We start from the raw sequence: 19,638 nt of genomic DNA, 5'->3' as shown, positions 1-19,638 counted from the left end.
AGTCAGTCGGTGTGGGAGGGGGAGGGGGACCGAGAGGTTCCGAGCCGAGCAGTCGCCGCCGCCGCCGCCACTGCCGGGGCCGCGCTGGACGGATCGGCCCCGCCGCGCGGAGCCGCCACGAGTAGAGCCGTTGCCGGAGCGTTGAACGGGGGCTGAGGCCGGCCGAAGGGGGCCCGGAGCTGAGGGGAGGCTTCGCCCCGTTCCCTTCCTCTCCCCCCCCGCCTCGGGTCGGGGGAGTAGCGGGCGGGCGCCGCGGAACAAAGGTAACGGCACCGAGGCGGAGAAAGGAGCCCCCCGGCCCCGTCGCCGGCGGGTGGGGAGGCGGCGCGGGGCCCCCGGGAGGGGGCGCGGGGCCGGGCGGCGGCGGCGGGGAGTGCGTGCGGGGGGGAGGGGGGCGGTTGTTTTTCTCCTCGCAGCGAGACTGCGGCGGGACTCGCCGATCCTCCTTCTCTTCCCCCCCCCCCCCCCCCAAACACCCAGCGGCGGGGCGGGGAGGGAGGGGGATCGGGTGCCGCCTGCGTGCAGGAGGGACTGGCGGCTTCTCCAGCCCCCTCCGCCGGGAAGGGGACGGAGCCCCCTCCTCCACACACACACACACGCTCCGTGTCCCCGCCGAGCAGGTCGGGCCCCTTTCTCCCCGCCCCCCCCCCCTTCCCTCCCTCCCTCTCTCTCTCCCCATCCCCGCTGCCTCTTTTCTTCTTCTTCCTTTTCTTCCCCTTCGCCGCCTCCCTCCTGCCCGCCCTCCCTCCCTCCCCCCGCCCGGACCCGCTGCGCCCAGCCGGGGAGTTGCGGCTGTTGCTGCTGAAACTCCTGCCGCGGAGTCAGCGCTTTCCTTTATTTGAGGGGGGGCGAGGAGGAGGAGGAGGAGCCGCCGCGATCCGGAGCCGCAGCCCCTACAAAAGCGTGTGTGTGTGTGTGTGTGTGTGTGTGGCGGGGGGGGGGGGGGTTTGCTACCGACACCCCGCTCCCCTGCCGCGCACACGGGCGCTCTTCCTCGTACAATGGAGGAAGAGCCTCCCTTGCTCTCTCCTCCTTTCCTCTCTCCGGCTCCCCGCGGTAAAGTGGGGACGGGGGGGTGTCCCGAGGGCTGGGACCCCCGCGGGTCCTCTCCAGCCGCTTGGTGCCTGGGGAGGGGGCGCTGCGCCCCGGGGAGGCGGCCGGAGAAGCCGGTCCCCCCCCTCGCGGCAGCCGGAGAGGCTGAGGGTGGGTTGTTGTTGTGGCAAGTTTCTCCTCCTCTGACAGAAATGGCGTCAATAGCAGCGAGTGTAGGGGAAGCCGCGGTGCGTGGGAGCTGGAGGGGAAGCAGTGGCCGAGGAAAGAGGGGAGGGGGTTAACTGGGGAGAAAGGGGGGATCCGGGGAAGGAAAAGGGGAGTTTCGTGAGGAGCCCGGCGCCCCCACCCCGATCCCTGCCTCCCCTCCCCCCGCCCGGTGCGAGCGGCTGGTGCGGTGCCTTAGCGCTTTGTTTTAAATTCCAGGTCCAGCCTCGGCCGCTCAGCCCCTATCGAGGCTTTTACCGCAGCCTGAGCTCATCATGAAGGTAAAACACTCGCTTGTGCGGCTGGGAGGGGAAAGAAGGGAGGGTTGCATGAAGAAATGCTGTCCTATCTGTCAGTCCATCTGTCCCGACCCCGGTGCGGGGCTCGGTGCTGGTGCAGATCCAGACTGCGGGCTGCTTCGCCCTCACTGCTGTGTTTCGGTGCCTTAGCTCGCTTGCTGGCGACGGGGCAGACTTTGCTCCGCCGCGTTATGCTGAGGGAAACTGTAAGTTCGCTGAGCGGGGGTTGTTCTCCTTCAGAAACATTGTTTGTAGGAGAATAAGGACATGGCTGCCTGGGCTGAGCTTGCTTCATGGAGGAGCAGGGGACAGTCACCCTGCTTGAGAAAGTAACGTTGCAGGGGATATGCTGGCTATACAACCGTGTTTACTTGAATAGAGGTTGCACGGTAGATTTACTTACTTTCTATTTGTTAATAGGAGTTTTGTTGAATGAATAATCTTGATGTGATCAGGGAGGGTGCATGTAGGAGATTCTCTGCAGTGAAGTGATGGCCGTAAGGTGCAGAAAGATTTTCAAACAGGTTCTGATTTTCTTCTTGGTGCTGTATAGTATTCACATACCTCATTGTTGCTTGGTTTCCTTCTTTTAGATCTTTCTAGGCTATTTATTTTCAATATATTATGCAAGTTTTGTAAAAAAAAAATCACATCGGTATGTGGCAAAGATCTGTGTACCTAAAAGTAGTTTTTAACAGCCGAGCTTGCTATTTTTTTTATCATTTTGCTGATGATGTCTTGTTCAAACTGCCGTTTATGTTACCGTGACCCCCATGTAATTTAGTTCCCAGTCCTGCTGGGTTGCAGTAAATCTCACTTCAAAATACTGTAAATCTTATAAAAAATAATTATTACAAACCTATGATAACATCATCGCTTTGATATTCATGAATCAAAAAGAGAAGTCTGTGTGTGGGGTGTTGCACGATCAGAGTTGTGCCTGCTGTCTGTGAATGAGTATTATGTAAAATGTGTACTTAGTACTATATTCACTGCTGGAAACGGTAAATGATATGGACTGTGTTAATTTCTAGATTGATCTGAGTTGCTGAGCAGCAAACAGTCTTTCTGTATAGCTGTTAAAGGTTTATCGTGGTTTTTTTAGTTTGGTGACTTAACAGTATCTTTTAAAAAATCATGTTTTAATTGCTCTCCCTATGATCTTTCTTTAACAAGTGTAAGATTTATAATACTGCACGTCTTTCTTATTAAAAGTAAACTATTTATGAATCTATAACAACAGGCTGATGAAGTAGTATGATACAGAGCTTTCCAAATGTGGCTCATTGCCTGGTGGGGATTCAGGAGATGGAAGCAAGAGAAATAGGAGGCAGTATAGGGAGCTGTTTTCCCCCAGAAGGAAAAACACTTATTTAAATGACAGCTAAATTTACATACATTTCTAATATTCTTTTTCCATGTAAACAAATCTTACTGTTACCATAGAGATTAGGTTCAGATACTGTGGTTACAGAGCCATATAAATATGTAGATAGACAGTTGGGAGGATGAGGAGGTCGGATCACAAGTGGAATGCAAAGTGATCTGTGAAATAGTGATAGAGACCCAATTAGGCTGAATTGAACATATAACAAATGTCTAAATTTAAAGTAGCAGGCACAGAAACTTGTTAATAGAGCCATATTAAAAAAAAAAAAAAAAAAAAAAAAAAAAGCTTCCAGCTTATTCCTCAATAAGATTTGTGCAACTATTGCATTTTTATTTATTTTTTGAGTCTGGATTAATTCTGCCAGGGTGTTCATGTTAAGTTTAAGTCTGCAATTTTTGCAACTTGTGTGTGTGTGTGTAGTGTAAACTTACATATGCTTGAGAGAACTCCCAGTACTTTTATTTACTGTGCCCTGTCATATTAAGTGAGGTTAATCTGTAAGTCATTACATTGAAGCTTCAGTTATTACAGGGAAGCTTTTAACAGAATCGTAGCTCAACAGAAATTTCTAGGATTCAACAGTCTAACCAAGACTGGTTTTTTTTAAGATTTTAGGAGTAATACAGTGCATCAGTCTTTCTGCCTGGCTTAAGTTTGTAATTTGTTCTCTAAGTTTAGAAGGATACACGTTAGTCCAAGAAGCAGCAGTAAGGGGAAGTGCTTAAGAAAAATATTAGCTTTCTGTTTGTATCACCACAAGGTAACATTGACTATAGTAGATCAAGATACTGTTTAAATATGACTGTGTATTTGTGTGCATTTATTTATTTTGTAGGTTATTGAGACTATGCCCCAAGGACACTTTAGCATGTAGAGGATTTAATGCTTTAAGGCCTAGTCTTACTTTAAGTCTGCTGACTGCAGACTTGCTGCTGACTGCACGATTGAGGCCTCTGTTTTAATTTATGCCTTGGTCATTCTTTCAGGTGCAGAGGGTTGTGTATTCCAGTGCATAGAGCTTTAGAACTGGATTTCTTGCTGGTATCTTTGTCTCTTTGGGTGAACTTGAACAACTCATTTAGTTTTACTCATTTTTCCCATCTTTGTAGTACGGATAGAATGTTTATCATTCTTTATAAAACACAGTGAGGTCTATTTAGGTAGGGAGCCAAGTCGTATTGATAGAAAGATGTAAGTCACTCATGCTCTTGCATTTTGGAACCCTCTGAGACAAGAGAGGTGTGCTGCCTGCTAAGAGATTACCACCTCCAAAGCTGTTGGCGTAATTGCTGTCCCCACAATAACCCAACTTAATCCAAGTAAATAAAGTCCCTTGTATAAACTAGTAACTTTAGCCTATTAAGCAGTCTTCCCATGAACTGCAAAGAACACTTCAAGGCAGTCTTGAAATCCTGAAATGTGTCTTACAAGAACTATTGAAGTCTTCACATAATTGTGCTTGTTATTGTGATGTTCTACTAAATCAGGCTTTTTGCTGTGTTGAATGACCTCTGATAGTCGTTAGTACAGTTGTACAGGTAATGGCTGGGGTGATTGATATGTTGTAGTGAAGCTTGTTTGTTTGTTTGTTTAACTTAGGCACCTTCTGCATAAGGTCTTTTTGCATTAAGTATGCTTCAGAAGTATGTAGAATCTGTTTGATTATTTAAAAACTAATTGCATGCCATCAAATTACTACCTACTAAGTAGGTAGCAATATATATATAAAAACATTATTATAGTTTGTTTTTATTTTTTCCCCAAAGTCAGGAAATTAACTCCAGGAAAGCAGAGTCTCTGCTTTTAAAGAAAGAAATAAACACAAGCTCAGTTTCACCAATGATTTGTACTAAGAACTACTGTAAATGCTCCTGAGATTTTTAATATATATCATGGTGCGTGCTCGATATTTGAATATGTGAATGAGGGTAATATACCCACAGTAGTTAAAAAGTTCACTGCTGACTGGAGATAAAAATAGCGGATATCCTAGAAGCTAGAGCAATGCAGTATGAATTAAGTGATCTGAAATGATTGTTTAAGTGTCTTGATGCTATTTGCATGTTAATATTTTTCAGTTTGTATAATATGAAATACTTGATGGTTGTAGATATTTCTGTTTGGTAGCCCTAGGTGTTCCTGAGTGCTCACTCAAAGCTGCCACACTGACAAATAAGGGTAGCCATGTGTACAGTTTATGGTGGATTTTTGTTTTGTTTCAGTTTCGTTCATCTTGAATTTACATTTTGGTTTCAGTAGTCTTTCCTAGTGACGTCTCTAGCTCCCCACAGAGATCACTGGTTCACACTGATGCTGTGACTGCTTTCCCTTAAAGGCCATCAACCTGTTGCTCGTATTCTCTGCCAGTATGGCAGGGGACAAAAGTGAAATATCCAGTAAACTTTTCAGTCACTAATTTCCAACTTTGAGAACAAGTCAGCTGAAAGTCCTATTGCTCTTATGCAGGCTGGAAACTAGTCATGGAATGTAGTGACCTTTCACTTTCTGGTTAACTATTTGAATTACAGCAGAAATGGAGATCATAGAGGAAGAGTACCATTAGAGTAGTTTTTATGCTGGAGGTACAAGATCAGGTAAGTCTTAAGAGGTGGTTTCCCCTGTCATTTGTTTTTGCATTGTGAAAAATCATTTTCTTAAATTCCGGTTTGAACAAGTGATCAGAGGCAGTTATTGACTTCCTCATGCTTGCACAATTATGTAGATAGGAAAGCAAACACTACTTGCACCAAGCAATTACAAGTCATGTTGGAGTAATCTGTGTTATTTTGAAATTGGTTATTTGCACTTTTGAAATGCCAAACTTGGTATATTTTACAGTGGCTAAACAACATGGAAGTCTTGAACTCAAATCTGCACCTGTAGTATGTGACTGTTCAATAGTTGAGTGTCTTGATAAGGACTCAAAGTTAATTAGACCACTTAGTGGAAAAAAGACTGCATTAGACTTGAGAAGACTAAAGTTGTAATAAACTATGAACATCAGAAAAGTTAAGTTGCCTGTATTATTATGTTCAAAATGGGTGAAGGATTTTTGGATCAACACACTCACAGCAGCATGACTATTGTATCAGGATATTGTCTAAGAAAAATGTTGGTAGACAGAATAATGAATATGCGTATCTTCGCTAGAACACTTTGAGGTGGTTATTCAGTTTACTTTGTAATCTGAAACAAGTATTGTATACATGTAGTGCAGAAGCATGCTGTGATGCACATTGTGTGTGTCTGTTTTCAAAGAAATTCTGCGTTGTAGTTGAGAAGTCTTTCAAAACAAAATGCAATGGTTTTGAGTATTAAGCTTTACAATCACTGTCAAATACTTAACCTGAGTGCTTCACTGGTTATGTAAACTAAAAAAAAAAAAAGGCTGACTTCGAGGAAGGTGGAAATCATACTGTTATCACAAATTAGTTTCAAATTTTTGTTTAAATCCTACAGATACACACTTTTTCCTTAGAAATATATGTGTTTATAATAGGATGAAGACTAAAAATAAAGGGAGTTTGAGTTTAACTCATTTGAAAAATGTGACAAATTTTGTAGAAAAACTTAGAGATGAAATTTACTTGGCACCCTAATGTGATACAGAGACATCCAAATGCTAGATCATTTGTCAGTTTGTACTTACTTAAAAGTAGTTAACCTGTTGTGAAATGCTATAGTAGGTTCTCTGCAGTTCTACTTACCATTGTAGGCACTTCATCTGTTTTTACAGAAACGTACAAAACTGAATAAACAGGGATTTTGAACTGTTTTTGCTTTAAATATGATTCAGGTCACAGTTGAGAAATGTTGGTAAGTCAGGGCTTGTATAGCTGCTTGTTCTTTAGCTGGTGTGCTTCGGTAACAAATGCTTCTTTTCTGCCTTTCCTATGTATGTAGCACTTTCAGTGTTTTCTAGTTACTGGGCTTACTACCATTCACTGGATATTTGTTTGTGTGTGTGTGGAATGGATTTTTAAAGACTTCTAGAAGATTTCAAAAAGCCTATAGGGAACTAAGGAAAATTGTTTAGCCCTATGCATAAACTAAATTTTAGTGATTTAACATGTATTTTAATAATTATTTTAAAAGGTTTGATGGAAAGTCATAAATCTGAGTGGTTGGGTTTTTTTTTTTTTTGTTAACATGGGGTGACGAGATAAGGGGATATTTTGAGGAATTCAAGTATGGAAAGACAGCAAGCCACTTTGATATTCTGTACTTGACAAGACATCTATTTTCCTTCTAAAGATTAGTTTGAACCAGGGAAGAAATTCAATAAAGCACTATTGTGCTTTGGGTTTTTGTTTTGTTTTGGGTTTTGTTTTTTTTTTTGGTTTTTTTTTTTGGCTTGGAAGGCAGTATATAAAGCAGTCATGACCTGTTTAGCAAGAAGTGTTTATAAGCAAGCTCTGGAAAGGCAGCTGTGTGAGACTGTCAGAGCAGGGCGGTGGAGGGTGTTGCTGAGTTACCTGTAGGGAACTAGGACTGAGGTGACCCACGTGCTTTATGTGTGACCACTGCATTACAGAGACTTCCTTAGTGAGTGTATATTAATTAAGTGAATGTGGAGTACTGTTTTGGGGTTTCCTGAAACTGTGGGGGAGCACTATGAAGAAGATTTTTCTTAAAAGCTAAGCAGAAACATTATACTACCTAACTATGAGAAGGCATTTTTCTTACTGTGAGCAAAAGCAGTAGTCATCTCCAGTTAATCTGGAGTTACTTGCTCCCATTGCTGTTGTCTTTGAGCCTGTATGTTTTCTGGAGCGAAGAGGGTAGTCAATATGCCAAAAGCATCCAGAACTCCCAAATTATGTAGTCTTTGATGGTGGCTTCAGCAGACCACCTTAAGGAGTACACTATTTAGAGACAGTGTTCATCAGTTGTTGTCGCATGGCAGATCACCCAGGTTGGACTACCCGGTGAATAACACTGCTCTTGGGCAGAAGAGCGAGTTTGCTGTTCTTCTCATTGTTTAATCAGTTGGTTTGTCCTCCCAACAACCTACAGCAAAGGATTTGGTTTCATAAGTAGTTTGTCAAATTAAGCTTGTATGGTCATGGAAGAATAGCAGTCTTGTCTCCTTCTTCCACTCCTAGCTGCTTATTTTGTTGTCTTTTGTGCCTGCAGTACATTTGTGTGGTGCCAGGGTGGACTGAATCAAACTGAAATTAACTCAACAACAATCAAATATATAAACTCTCCAGTTGCAGCTAGTCCTTGACCTGGCTGATCCCTACCATTGGGATGGAGGAAGGAAGGAGAGGAAAGCAGAAGTGCACTGGACTGATTTGAATTGGTTTAAACTTCTGAACACACCTTCTTCTCCGTCTCTCTGCCAAGTTAGCAGTTTGCAGTCATTAGGCTAAACATTTTGTAAACACTCTGCATGTGAAATTGCCAGAGGTTTTTCTAGGCTTGCTTACTAGCTGGAACACTGCACTTTTCTATAGGTTTGAAGTCCATGTTTTCTAGAAGGCGTTGAGTGAAAAGATTAAATGGAATTGATGATGTGCCTTTAAGATGATGAATAAAATTTAGTTTTTAATAGGATAAACGTTGATTTCAAGTTCAAAAGATGGAGAGATTTAAAGAAGAGATAGCATTAGACACAAAAAAGAATGTATTTTAAGTAACTGTGCAGTGTTTTCGTCTTCTTTATGGGGATTTCATGCCTATTTTCCTCCAGTATTGGACAATATAAAAGACATTAAAGCTTGAATTCATTCCTTTACTTACAGATTACTACTGCAGCTTTTACATTCCTAAAATTCAAGTAGTACAAAAGATGATGTTACCTCATGATGGGCAGTATTGGATGCATGGGCTGGAACCTGCAGAGTCACACTTCAAATATATTCTACTATTCTTGATCCATCTTGGAACTGGGCTGCCAAGGCTGCTGTTTCAACTGTGTTCCCTGGAATAATTTAACATTAAATTGCAGAAAGCATTAGTATGTATATTAGATGTATGTCTGCAGTAATTAATTTTTTCTTTGTTGGTAATTCTTTGGCTGTTGAGCTAATATTCTGATTTCAGTTTACTTTGCCTGATGGCAGCCAAAATGTTTGGACTGATAAGTTAAACATACTTCACTGTATTAAAATAAATCTCTTACTTCATACATTGACTTTTCTTGGATAATAGACAGTGTATATTTATATATATACCTACTCTGGTGTAAGGTGATTAATGTTTTTAGAGGCAAGTAAAATGCACTAGTTGCTTTTGTTACATTCTATATAGTAAGAAAAACTGTCTTTTGATGACAGGGTAATAATAGTATATCACTGATCGAGAGATAGGTGCATGTCCCCCTGTGACAGACTTTTTTCACTGTAATGTACATGGCATCGGTAGCGTCTAGATAACAACTCAAGTGGTAGTAAAGTTGTTCAGTAAAGTTATACTTACTTTATTTTGTATTAAAATAGAGAACAATCCTACCTGATTCTGACTGGAATAACTTGTTGTGCAACAGCACTTAACATTTGAAATGGTGTAATAAAATCTTAATTATGGTCTAACAATAAATATCAAACATAGCATCTATTATGTGGAATAAAAATCACTCATGATACTTAAGCTGGCCTGATCAAGTTTCTCTAATTGTGTATATTGTATTTACTTAGTTGGAATTCTCAGGAAGCAAATCAGCTTTTATGATCTTCATAGAAATATATTTAGAAAAAAAAAAATTAAAAAAAAAAAAAAAAAAAAAAGATGATGATATGCTTCAGATGCTTGATTCCAGACATATCCAGATGCAGTTCCAGAACTTTGCTGTCTTATTGCTGCAGCTGGATGATATCCTTACTGTGCTTTCTCAGAATTAAACTTGGGAAGAAAAAAATTACACTGCAATACTTGAATGCCATCTGCAAATGGGACTACCCATTGTTTACAGGAAAACTCCTTAGTCTTAAAGAAACTGCAACGTCTTTTCTATTGTCTGGCAGTTTCTTTTACTACAGCTTTTGTGCCCACTGAAACGACATTCCAGCCAAGTACAGGAACAAGTATCTGGGCACACGTCAACATCTTAGAAGGGCCAGCGTGAACTCTTTAGCCGAGTATTCTGCTTCTAGCAGTGGTGTGATGCACAATATTTCTGTGAATGCAAATATTACAGTGGGTTGATTAGTCATATGGTAGTATTGGAAGATTAAGTTTATTCTTTAAGATGTGTATTTCAAAATTTCTCTTCAGTTGTCATTTTAGGCTTAGGGAAACAATGTTGATTGTAAAAATATATTTAATTAGAATTTCATTGACACATGTAGTTGATACTGTAACCTGCTGATTTGACGGAGACGATATTTTATTGATAGGCATTGTGAGAATGCTGTGTTGTCTTGGGTACCGAAGGCCTCTTGGGGTGCCTCTTGTTGGGCTTTTCAGAACAGAATGAGGTTTAATGTGGAAAGTAACAGTAGAATTGTTGATGTGCAGAAAGCTATCAAATAAAACTTGGATAGATTTTTTTCTCTTTCACTTTAGTAATCCAAATGTTACTTTTTGAAAAGAGGCTAAAAAAAATGAAGGTTTTAGGGTAAGAGGCTTAAAGACTTTTAAGAAAAAAAATGGGTTTTACAGAATAGCTTCAGCACACTTGAAAGCAGTGAATAGAGTCTTACATCACCTATGCAACTTCAAAAATTTTCATATCTGTTCTTTAATATGTTGAAGAGTTTTGTGGAATCAGAGCAAGGATCGTTCCTTAAATAGCCACTCCCTGGAAATGGCTGCCATTAGTCACAGGCTAAGCCAGCTGAAGATGTTTTGGAAACAGGTGCAGCAATGAGTAGCCAAAGAAACTGAAGCATTCTGGGTAGTTAAATTGGATAAAAGGTATGAAACAAGTACTGTAGGTCCTTTAATTCCTTAACCTTTGAAAGGTAACCTAGCTGACTACTGGCTGCTCGTGTATTGTTCTTATTCCCTATAGTACTGTGGTGGCACTTTTACTTTCTGTGTAACACACATCTAAAATATGTTAAACTTAATAATTATGCAGCACTTGACAAATCTCCTCTTAAATTCATCTTCAACTGGTTATTTCTCTTTTCTTAATATCTGTTTTACTTTTAATGCTTGCATTCTTGGTTTGCTATGGGTATTTTCTGATGGAAAGTTCTTGAAAGGGTTTTCAAATAGTAGAACTTAGTTCAACAGGAAAAGCTTATATCTCTTCTTTGGATAATTGCCATATTGATTATATTTAGCTTTTTTACCCCAAACCTTTCACAAACTTAAAGCTTAAATACTATCTCTTACATTTAGGTAGAGAAGAGCTCTGGAAGGCAAATGCTGTTGTGGAGAGGAATAAAAAAGAGAAATTATGAATTTTCTTGTAATACCCTTGCTACTGACCATGCAGGAATATTTGGTCAGTAGTCTCAGAAAATGTGTTCAGATGGGGGAGGAGTTTGTATGCGTGCTTATATTTGTTAGATTTCTACAAGTTATGGATTGTGTTCCTACAAGTTATGAAACTTGAAAAACTAGCTCATAGAAGAATATTCTTAAAGGAACACCGTAGCTTTTGAGGACAAATAGTAAAAACTATGGACTTAAGATTTCAGTCATAACTTTTTTTTTTAAATCCATGTAAAACTGTACTGAGTTACATATGACTTCTTTCAGAAGATATAGTGCTGGCATTTCTTTCTATTAATCTGTGGAGAGTGGGACATGCAGAAAAGCTGTTGGTTTTTTGCAACTTGTGGGATGGGGGAAGGAGTTACAATTTACTTAACAGTTTGAGGAACTGTCCGTCTGCAAGAAAAGGGCACTGTGAAAAAAATTGTCTATGTTTTTCTGGCAGAGGGCTACATCAGTGGAAATAAAATTTATTCAGTGGAATGTTCTGCCACAGCAGGACTCCCTAAATTTAATATCACCAATACTGGCTCAACTGGAAGTAGATTTGAGGTATGGATTGCATTGTGCTACGATTTGGGAAAGCAGCATTGTGAATTTTGTTGGATTAACTTCAGGTTTGCTTACTTGCTTCTTCTCTTGGGAAGCTTACATCTCAATGTTGTGCAGATACTTGTGCCAATATGGAAGTGGTCTGCTTGTCAAGAGTACAAAGCTCAGCGTGAATTATAACTTACTGTAGTTTTTTCAGGTAAATTACTCATTGTACTAATTTCTGTGCTGCCCTAGCTATCCAGTGTCCAGCTTAATTAAGGCATCTATATTCTGCAAGGATGTAGATATACCATATGTTAACAGTGGCCCAAGAGGTGCTGTTAAGAAAGCACCAGTAGATTTAACAAAGTAATGTGGGTTTTTTTTTTTTTATCTTTTTCCCCTCAGTCTCAGATAATTGGTTACGTGGATTATATAGCTGCAGTCTTAGCTGATCTACCCTTTGTTATTCTTGACTGGGAGCTTTCTGTAGTCTTAAGTAACCATTTTATAGTAGTGGTGGACTACTATAAAAAAGTAGTAGGTGGACTAAACAATTTGAATCTGTTTCAGTGCTTCTTGGATGCTTCTGCATAGTGGAAGTATGCATATAGTCTTGCTAATACTTCTCTTTAACCTTGCTTGTGTCTGACTCCAAAAACTGTCTTCTGAGTGTCTTTAATGCAGATGTTTTCAGCCAGTGATTTGCAGGTGCTGTGGGAGATCTGAAGATCTAATTAAGACAAGCAAACTTGTTGTTGATAGGCCTGTTCGTTATTCAGGGACCTATAGCCCCACTAGAATTTCGGGGGAAAATCAGTACATTGAAAAGTTTTTTTCAAACTTTGTCTAATGCAGCTGTCCTTTTGTCAATATATTTATTTGCATGCGTATGTTCCCCTTTTTGCACATATAAAAGTAGGCACCCTAAATTCCTATTTTTTTCCCATCCCCTTTTTTTCTTACTATGAGAAGAAGCTGAAGAATTTTTTTTACTATTTTGAAAGTTGTAATATCTTTTTTTTATACAGGAAGATATTATTTAGTTATATATTTGTATTGTAGTAGGACTTACAGGCAGTTCAAGGATGGTAACACTGTACTCCAAATGTCATAAAAGGATGCAGGTAAAGATGCATGCATAAAAAGCCTGAAGTACTACTCATGTTTTGCATGTGTGTAGTTATTGTATGCTATTTGTATCTTAACTAATGTAATTTTAAATAATTGTATTAGGAAGAAGAATCCTTTTCATAGGAAGCTTGGAGAGAAAAATCAATATTTACTTATTGTAAAAAGGAAGAAATATAGGAAAGGATAATCTGCAGGACACTGAAAAATATTTATAGAATGTATCATGCCAAATACATTGCAAAGAGACCAGTATAAATATATATATAAAGAATAATACTTCTAATATCTACTTTCTAAAATTTATGCTGCAAAAGTAATAGTGGTCAAGTTGACATGTATTTATATGCACCCTCCCCAAACATGTATGTATTTTAGTATCTAGAAATTATCTACAGTCCTTTAAAAGGTTCAGTTTGTTGGCTAGCTTGCCTTTGAGTTTAATTCCAGTTTTATATTCCTGATATATTAGCTGTTTCAATTGCATAATTGTGGCATAGGGAATTCCAGGAAAGCCAAATATAAGAGTTAACTATTTTTAAGCCAAAATACTGCACTTTTAGTGTATTAGTTGTTCTACCCAAATGAGATGTGTTTTGTTAGCTCTTGTGTAATGTTTCCCCCTGGAGACTAAAGAATAGCAGGTTACTGACTAGGAATAAAAGGGTAGTTTAGACCAGGAGCGAAGATCTGCCAAAATGTTCCAAATAAGGATTTGCTTATGGTAAAACCTAAGGAAAAGTCTATGGATTAGTGTACGCATCTAGTTGAATTCAAAGATTGTCCAAAACCCAAAACAAATGAAAAATGTTTGATTTTGGCTGGTTTGCGAAATGAGAATCTTAAAGTTATTGCTGGCACTGAGCTAGAAAAGAAGAAAGACTGTTGGTCTGTGTATGCTAAATCTGCTGAAGCCAGTGGAGAAATTTGAGGACAGTTCTGCAGAGTAAGTCACTGGAAAGCAAAGGAGAGCCTGCTTTGGCTGTTCTTAAGAGTGTCTTCAGGTTCTGTTACTTGTTTTTGGATCTTAGTGAATCTGAGATGAAAGCAACCTGTTTGGAAAAGCAAAAGGCAAGTTGGTGGGGAGAACAGAACTTTTTTTCCATAGGTAGGATATCTTTGTGCTATATGCTTTTTATTTAATATAGATTACTCTATTTCCACCAAGTCTGAATTTTGCAGAAGAAACTAGATTCCAGAGATGTAATTGACTGAAATTATCTTGTGCTGATATTTAGCCTTCCTTCAGTTGACATTTTTAATAGCAACGTCAGACTCTGTGAGGGAGGGAGGAAGTCTGCATAGCCATATTCCTTTAACTGTAGTGTGTCTTCGAGTGCGTGTGGTGTGTCAAACGGTGCCAGTGGGCTCCCCTGGTTAAATCTACACAAGACCATGAAACTATTAAAAGAATATGTTTTCTCGTATTTTGATCTCTTTGTCGTTATGGATTAAACTATTATGTATCAGGTTTTCTGGATCCAGTGTGTTTTAGAGTCTGCTGCTGCTGTTAAACTCAATGGAGTTAAGGTTTATTCTTCCCTGTGCAAGGCAATGACTTGTTCTGAGGAACCTTGCTTGTCTAGTTGTATGGTTCTGGAGAGGTTTCTTGTTCTACTGTAGATACCTGCTCCTCAAAGGCCTTTTAAAGGTTGTCTCAACACGGGGTCATTTCTTGGTACAAGTTCTCTGTAGTCCAGTCATTAAATGTCACACTTTCTGAAATGTCAAACCAAACATATTGTTATTTTTGACAGGACTCATCCCGTTTATAAACTGAATTAAGCTAAGTTTCTGTTTTGTGGGAAATTGTGAAATTTTTGAAATTCATCTTGAAATTAGTTCTCAGTTTAGGATTGGACTTCTTATTTTACAAAAACAGATTAATAAAAAAAAATCCACCTATTTTGGTTGGTTCTGTAATATAGTGGTAATGATGCTTTGCTGGTTTCCTACAAAACTCAACACAGTCTACTCATACAGAATGCTCAGTTGAATCAATATTTTTTCATCTGAAAAAATGTTTCACTGGAAAAGCTAATACCTGCTTTGTTTGCAAATAGTGTGCAGTGGATATAAAACTTAACATAAACTGTTTTTTTGAGTGCTATCCAAGTAGATTAGACTTTGAATACAAACTTGCATTTGACCTTGCATATACTCCACTACTGAAGTGCTTTCAGCCAGTTTAAAGCCACTTCAGGGATTTAGTAGAGATGTTGGACTGAGAGCCGTTTGTTAGATGCCTAGATCTGACTTGCATTCTGGGATGAAACTCAGTTTAGAGGATCATTTGAAGAAGAGATAGTTAACTTGATTATCTAGTTATTTTTAATTTTTTTTTTTTTAAATCAAGTAGCATGGTAAATGTCATCTTCCTCATCCAGATAGGGGCTTCATGCATTTAATTTTTAGAATTTGAAAAAAAAAGAAGTTAGAAATCTAGAGTGTGCAATGAGAAGGCAAATCTAGAAAATGCTATCACAGACACACATGAAGTGGTGGGGAAGAGGAATATTCTCTAGTTTTTGAAATTTCTGTATTTTTTTTGCAAGAGCCTTACAGATTCTAAACTATGATTATGGAGTACTGCTTCATATTGTAGTTTGAGGCAGACCGCCAGGTTAGCCATTGATTTTTTCCTCTTCTACTTTGTTAACTCTGGTGTTTGACTTTACAGTGAAATGATTCAACTCACTAAAGTGGAAGCAAAAGTAACAGAAACAAATAGCTATTTGTTGAATTGATGAGTGGAATCACTTTAGCCTTTAATCAAAGGCGTACCAGAACTGATGCAAAAGGGAGGATGGGCAGGGTCATGTAGATTTGAGTTTGGAGAGCCAAGACCTTCCCCTTTTACACTTGTGAGTTGTTAATTCAACTCACAAAAGAAACCTGAAAGAGCACACACCATCTCTTTAACTCTTGGTGGTGATCCTGTAGCCATCACCTCTGCCCTCCAGTTTCAGAAATTAAGAACTACTGTTGCCAGTAGGTAGTGTCTGGCACCAGCTTTGATTGTTTAAACCCATTTTATTTTATTTATTTCTGATGGTGGCCTTTTTTTTCCTGTTGTTGTTTTCTGCAGGTAGACAGATCTTAGAATATTTATCCTAGCATTCCTGAATTGGTTTAACCCTTTTTACTAGATGGATTTTCTAACTTTGCATAACAGTTCAAACTGCATCCTGATGATCGTTCAAAGTTACAAGGGGAAAAAAAAGTAAATGAATGTGACTTGCATTCAGAACAGTTCTGTTTGATTAGATTTCTAGCATAAAGAAGCCATAAACTTATTTTTGGACCAGTTAGGTCTTAAAGCACTTAAGTTTTTAGAAGTTTTCTGACTGTTCTGTAGCGTTCAGGGCTGTTGTGATAGCTTCTTGCTATTAATTTTGTCAGCTCATACAGGTCTACTCAAGACATTCATATTTTGATTCTTATGCGATAGTTGAATATTTTAGGTTGTGAATACAGCAAAAACTTTGTATGTTAGTAATTTCTCACTTAAAATCAGATTCTTTTTTTCTTTAAATAGCCCACATTTTTCTTCTTCCCCTCCTGAATTTAACTAAAGGGCCTATTCCATCTGCTCCTTTTAACAGATAAAGTATTATGAATATTGCCATTTCAGAAATCTAATAAGCAACTGTATTAACTACGAGCCATGTTACCAGGTTTTTTGTAAGTACTAAGAAAAATGCATTATGAAATCCTAATCCATTATAATGGGATGCCTTTGAGGCTAAAAAACCACAGCTGTAATAGCCACAAGATTGCAGGATTTCAGAGCAATGAATATGAGGACAAGGCAGCCAGCTTTGGCCTAGATAATTTGTTGAAGAGGAAGTGGGGACTGACTGCAACAGTTGAGCTTTTAAAACTAAAGAAGCGAACAGATTGTTGCTGAGCGCAATTGTGTACAGTGTATTTTTAAAATTAGTATTATGATAAGTAAGTTGAGCCCTAACCAGAGATGAAACCATGTGCATACTTCCTGTCTGTCTGAGACATCGCACAAGTGCCTGGGGGTGGAAGAATGAGTTTAAACACACATCAGCATATATCAGAAGTGGTAAAGCTGGTATTTCTTTTGCTGGAAAAGGATAGAGTGGTTTTCTTGATCAATTGGCTGTTTAGTACATGGGGTAATTCACAGAATCTTGAAAAGCACAGATAACTCTTCAGAAGTCTTTCCTGTTCTGTAGCTGCCTTTATCACAATATTTTGTTTTAATTGTGTGAGTTCCTCGTTGATACAGAGTTTGAGTGTGAATACCTATAGCCAGATTAGGCTTAGTCTGAACTACTCCTTCGAATTTTGCTTGATCATTCCTTTAACGTGTATTTAGTAAAACTGTTGATTTAAAGCCTCAAAGAGATGGAATATTTATTTCATCCCTTATGATCTCTTCAAGTAAGTAGTTTCACATTATATTAACATCCTTTTTTTTAAATCTATAAGATCTGTTCATCCTGAAGCCATGGGCTTTTTTAATGCCCTAGACTGCATGATTAAACAATTTTGCAGCATTGCTTCTTTCCTACGCAATGAAAGAGCACTTCAGCCTGGTGCTAAAGGCCAAATCCAGTGAAGGACTGTAGCTGGCTAAACTGTGGGTGTTTGTGATACTTCTCAGTATGAGCGAGGGCACTGCATAAGTCTCCTTTGTATTATGAACATGCAGGTATCTGGCACTGAAAGCTCTGTCTGCTGGGCAGAAAGAGAATTAGCCAGGTAGGAGTACTTTATGAAGTAGGGTAGGATGTGTTGGATGGTTAGCATAGGACTTATGCGCAAGCACCTATGACTCGTTCAGGCATCCCATTTCCTTTAAGGTGGTTCATGTCACAGATTTGCATTAGTCCGGATCCTCTGGAGGACTGAGCTGGGTGCTTTATTCAATAAAGCAAGATTCCCAGGGCACAGAATCCAGGACTTCACACTAGCTGCCTTTTAATCTGAGGTTTTAGTGTCTGGGATTGAAGACGGCTAACAGGCTGAACTGGGGAGCCATCAGCAGTCAGCACACTTGCTAGAGTTTCATGGTATGGTATGTGCCGCATTAACAGTTCACTGCTATTGAAAATGGAACATGCTGCATGCTATTTCCTCCTCCCCTGGGGGGCAGTTCTTGGGGAAAAACAGCCAAAAAATAAATGGAACATGAGGCAACGTCATAGTTGTGCCAAAAAGGCACAATGCTGGAATGTTAAACTATTACTTGAAAATTGTGTGAAATAATCTGTTTGCTGCTTTCGGGATCAGTTAGGCCATACCTGTGTCCATTTTCAGACACCAGCTTGAAGAAATATGTGAGGTAATCAGATCAAACTCCAAACAACAACAATTAGAAATACAGGGTGTCTTAAAACTATGGCCTATAGATAAAATTTATACAATAACTTGTTTCTTTGGGGTTTTTTTGTGGTGTTTTTTTTTTTATTTATTTTAGAGATGAGATTACTCTTAAGGAGTTGCATCTCTTGAAGGCTGTAAAGCAGAAGCACTCCATGTGCAGTATTGATAAGAAATAACAGCAGCAAGGAATATTTAGATGAGATCTTATGGAAAACTGTGTAAGCACTGGAATATATTGCGTGCAGTGTGTGTGGAATATTCACTCCACAATTCAAGGAATGACCTTGATAACTTTTTATGTATAATTAAGTTTTTGTTTGTTTTTCCCAGGAATCTCATCCATCCTAATTGTATCTTTGATAAATTGGTTATATTAAGTTATTTCAGTCTCTATGTAGGTATTTTCTGAACTCATTTTCATAGTTCTTTCTGAACATTTTGTCCCCAGCAGTTTTACACTGAATGACCAGGCAGCAGTTGAGGGATCACAGCAGAGTTAAAAATCCCCTCTCCTGTCTAAAATTTCTTGTGCTGCTGTATGACGTTAGCCGCTTTCTACTACTGTGCTTTTGGTAGACTCTCGTGTACAGTTGGATATCTGCTACAGACACATTCTGTCTCTAGAACCACAATGCACATGTTCTTAGTTCCTGAATGCTTAGATTTGTGCACAGCTTTGATGTGTTCTGCTTAATTTACTAAATAATCTGTCTTTAGGAGGGATTGATTCTTAATAAGAAAAATGCTGTATTTTTACTTTGCTTTGTGTTTACATTTTTTTGTTTCATACTGGTTGACCGTTGCATGTAGCTTTGATGTACTTTTGGTACTCCCCCAGTGTTCTCCCTGTTGTTCTCCTAGTTAGCAACAGTGGCGAAAAACAAATCCGAAGGCTATACGTGATTTTTTTACCAGAGTAATCACATAATTTAATGTGTTACTCTGATATATTTTTAATGTGATATTAAAAAAGTCCTTTATATTAAATTACAGATCAGCTACAGTCATGCTTTCATACAAATATACAAAATAACATCTTAAATGCTTAGAATTTCAGAATATAAATTTATCAATACATGTTTAAACATTATAAGACTAAGAAAATAATAGCTGTAGTTAGTGAATTGACTTGGGTCAATGTTTCAGAAATCTCATTCTGCTGTGAGGTTTTGAAATTAGTATGTCATCCCTTCTGCTTTCCATTTCTGTTCTAATCTAGGAATAAAAAGAAATCCTCCCCCCTTTTCCTTCCCAATAATTAGTTTAGAAAGTGTT

At 39.1% G+C, this 19,638-nt stretch overlaps 1 protein-coding gene across 1 annotated transcript in view; it reads left to right on the top strand.

The window, feature by feature from the left end:
• The first annotated feature begins 20 nt into the window (after positions 1–20).
• The window catches only part of ARID4B (AT-rich interaction domain 4B), an 89,559-nt gene continuing 69,941 nt past the window's right edge, over positions 21–19,638 (top strand). The window contains exons 1-2 of the mRNA XM_074164523.1: positions 21–263; positions 1,477–1,538. Of these exons, the coding sequence (XP_074020624.1) occupies positions 1,533–1,538 (6 nt within the window). The 5' untranslated portion in view covers positions 21–263; positions 1,477–1,532. The remainder of the gene's footprint in view (positions 264–1,476; positions 1,539–19,638) is intronic.

Source organism: Numenius arquata, chromosome 2 (genome assembly GCF_964106895.1).
Source record: "Numenius arquata chromosome 2, bNumArq3.hap1.1, whole genome shotgun sequence".
NCBI classification, from domain to species: Eukaryota; Metazoa; Chordata; class Aves; order Charadriiformes; family Scolopacidae; genus Numenius; species Numenius arquata.
The sequence above is the reverse complement of the archived record's forward strand: the minus strand, read 5'-3'. Positions and strand labels throughout refer to the sequence as shown.